A 3,272-nucleotide genomic window follows, 5' to 3' on the forward strand; every position below is an offset into this window, starting at 1 on the left:
GTGGACAGAATCTTTATTCAGAAACAGGGCGCTAAATTCTCCTGGGATCCAATGGATTGCGTCCTGGGAAGGCAGTGATGGTCATGGCTTCTCCACGGAGCACAGGAAGGAGTGAGGAGCTGGGGGAGGGGATGCCCGAGATCGTCTCAGCAGCCGGTACAGGCGATGTTCACACACAGCTCACACTCGTCGTTGTCCATGGTCCCTGGGTGGAAAGATCAGTGAGCTAACCTGAACCTGACCTGGGAGGCCTGTGTTTTCCTGAGAGCTGCTGGCCAGACTGCGAGAAAGTGGCCACCTGGGAGAGGTCCTGGACCATCCTCCCAGCAGGAAGCTTTGGCTGCAGAGTGAGGAGCACTGGTTCTATTCCCACTATGCCTGAGCAAGGTACTTGCGCTCTGGGCCTGAGTTCAGATTCTTGTCTGCTACAGGGGCAGATCATCCTGATCAGGAACCAGAGAGGGAATGCAGGCAAAGGGCCCAGCACACAGGAGGGGTCAGCAAACCATGAGTTACGCTGTCCAGCTCTGCCATGCCCTGTAATTTCTGCTTAACTGTCTCCACGTTGGAAGCCTTTCAGCTCCTCACCCCATCAGGTGCCAGCTATGAGCATCTCCAGGCTCCCACGCTCCCTGCCGTGGTGGGAGAGGGCTGCCCTCTGGGCTCCCTCCCTTTCCATCTGTGGAGTCTTGGAGGGGCTCCCAAGGGTTAAAGGAGTTCTCCACAAGTCTGACTTTCTGTGTCCAAACCAGGCCATTCCTGAGGAGGGCAGGGGTTGGGATTCTGGATCCTCCCTTCCTGCAGCCCTGGTGAGGAGGTTGAGTAGGGCAGGGCAGGAGGAGCAGGAGGATCTTCGAGCTGGGAGTGGGGCACTTACTCAAGGCCTGCAGGATGCTGGCAGCCTCCTGGGAGGTGCAGATAGGCTGGAGGTCCAGGGGAAGGGCTGGGTGGTGGCACACAGCAGGCTGGGGGTCCTGGGCCTGCAGGCGGGGGCTGGACACCCACTGTTCCTCCAGGGCCTTCAGCTTCTTCACTGATTCCAGCTGGACCTGGTAGCCTTGGTACTGTGGGAGGGCAGCTGGGAGGGGTCATTCTTGGGACGGAGCAGGGTCGCCATGAGACCTGGGAGTCCTTGAACCCTACAGATCCTCTGGACCCTCTGCTGTCCTCAAGGAAAGTCCAGGCCATGCCGGAAAGAGCGGTAGTGTCTGATCTGAGTCCTCTGCACACACCCTGCCCCAGACTACTGGGAGCTGGGTAGGAGTCCACACAAGTTGCGTGACACTGTGACCAAGACTTGGGTGTTAGAAACGTGTGGACTGTGGTTCGAGTCTCACCTCTGCCATGACCGGCTGCTGCTCTTCCCACCTGAGTCTCAGCTCCTTCATCATCTGATGTCCCCCTGTGGGGGTCTGTGATCCTGACACACTTGTACCCTGGTGCCCTTCTGGAGCTGACCTGGTGACGCGACGGCGACCCCAGGCTGGCTGGGCTGGCTCTCTCAAACCCCTCCCGGGACCTCTTCATCCTTCTGAGGAGACTTTGCCCTGATCAGGCAGTGATGCCAGGGTCAGAGCCCCCCATTGATGGAGTCCAGTGGCATCCCACTGTACAGGAGCCAGACTCTGCTTCCACATCTTTCTCCCACCTCACAGCCCCTGGAGGACCCCAGCTGCCCTGCCGCCTATTCTCTGGGCTTTGAATATGCTATACCTCTGCCTGCAGCAGGTCCTCTGGACCTTGCACCTCAGCTTGTCCTGCATAGCCTCAAGGGGGACTGCTTTTCGGCTACTCCTCCCCCAGTAAGAATGAACTTGGAAGTGGAAGCATAAAAGGGGGAGGGGCCTCTTTCCTCTTGGGCTCCTCTTCCGCCCGCTTGAGCCCTGGTCCAGCTCCAGCCTTAGAGGAAAGCAGTGCGAGATAAACAACCACGTGCTCTTATCTCCTCACGGCCACCACTGTGATCACTGTGAACACTCCGCCTGCACCTCGCACAAGCTGTCTGCATCCTGGACTGTGACTGAGTGTCAGACTGAGGCCGAGGGACTCACCTTGATGTCGACTGACTGTGTGCCCTGCAGCAGCAGCAGCAGGACCACAGCCAACACGGACAGGTGTCCCAACAGGGTCCTGCTGCCCATCTTGCTTCCTCCGTGTCCCTGCACCGCTGTGCACCTGGCTCCCACCTGCTTCCCGGCTGGCGGCTCCTTATAGACCAGGCTTCACAGGCCTGGTCACTCATTAACTGGCCAGCTCGGGTGGGGTTGACAGCAGTTTGGCTCTCTGACAAACTCAGAGCTGGTTCCCAGGAAGGGGCCTGGGGGTGATGGGGACAGGAAGCCCAGAGCACGTGAGCTGGGGGAAGTATCTGCCCTGTGCAGGGCTCTCTGTGAAGGTCTTGGTCAGTACTTTCCTTTGCTGTTTCATGCTTATGGGTGTGGAAAGTGGGGGACCATTTTACAGACAGGTAAAATGAGGCCCACGAGGTAAAGTAACCTGCCCGATCACAGAGCTCATCGATGGCAGGGCAGGGACTTCAGACAGGTGTGACTGGCGCAGGTCAGCCCTCGATTCTTTCTCTGGGTTGAAGATGCACAAATTCAGAGGGGTGAGGGCAAGGTGACAGACACGGGACTGATGTCAGGGCTCCTCAGGGCCAATCTCCTTAAGACAGCCCTCTCCATTTGCATCCTAGCCCTGCAGAGGGTCTGCCCTTCCAACCAGCTCTCTACCGGCTCTGCCTGCCATCTCCCGCCTGGGCCTGTCTGTCCTTTGCGGTGTGTGACCCATGTCCCCTGTCTGTGCCTTCCAGGAGCCAACAGCCTAATTCAGGGTAGAGAACAGAGCACCCCTGTCTGCTGTGTGTGTGTGTGCGTGTGTGTGTGATCTCAGACAAGTCACCGTGAGTGAGACTGAGCCTTTGTTTGCTCCTCCACCTGTACAGGCACACGGCGCTCGAGGTGCATGGTTGCTGTGGGGGTGATGCAGCTGTACCCCACTGGAGCTCCCCACTACCTCCTGGGCATCATCTGAACAGGTCCATTAACCTCACAGCTGCCTCTGAGGTCACGCACAATCCCACTGCCGCAGTGGATGCAGGGCTGGTCAGAGAGATGAGGGCAAAGTTTCTACAGGCGATGTCACCGTGGCCAGAGCAAGCAGCTGTACACAGTGCCTGGCCAGGCACGCTCTGGCCTATGGTGGGCACCCCATGCACAGCACCGAGCGGAGGCCCCCACGGTGCGTCTTGGTATCTAAGGTGCCACTCTAAC

General features: G+C 58.6%; 1 protein-coding gene across 1 annotated transcript; it reads right to left on the reverse strand.

Moving 5' to 3' along the window:
- On the reverse strand, positions 1 to 2,181 carry Guca2b (guanylate cyclase activator 2B). Its single transcript, NM_001172958.1, is given in 3 exon segments — positions 1 to 205; positions 878 to 1,064; positions 2,052 to 2,181. Coding segments are annotated over 3 exon segments (336 nt in total). The 5' UTR covers positions 2,142 to 2,181; the 3' UTR covers positions 1 to 146.
- Between the last annotated feature and the right edge of the window lie 1,091 nt (positions 2,182 to 3,272).

The sequence above is a fragment of the Cavia porcellus genome, unplaced genomic scaffold (assembly GCF_034190915.1).
Source record: "Cavia porcellus strain 051 isolate PalLab524CR breed Dunkin Hartley unplaced genomic scaffold, mCavPor4.1 scaffold_25, whole genome shotgun sequence".
In the NCBI taxonomy this organism is placed as follows: Eukaryota; Metazoa; Chordata; class Mammalia; order Rodentia; family Caviidae; genus Cavia; species Cavia porcellus.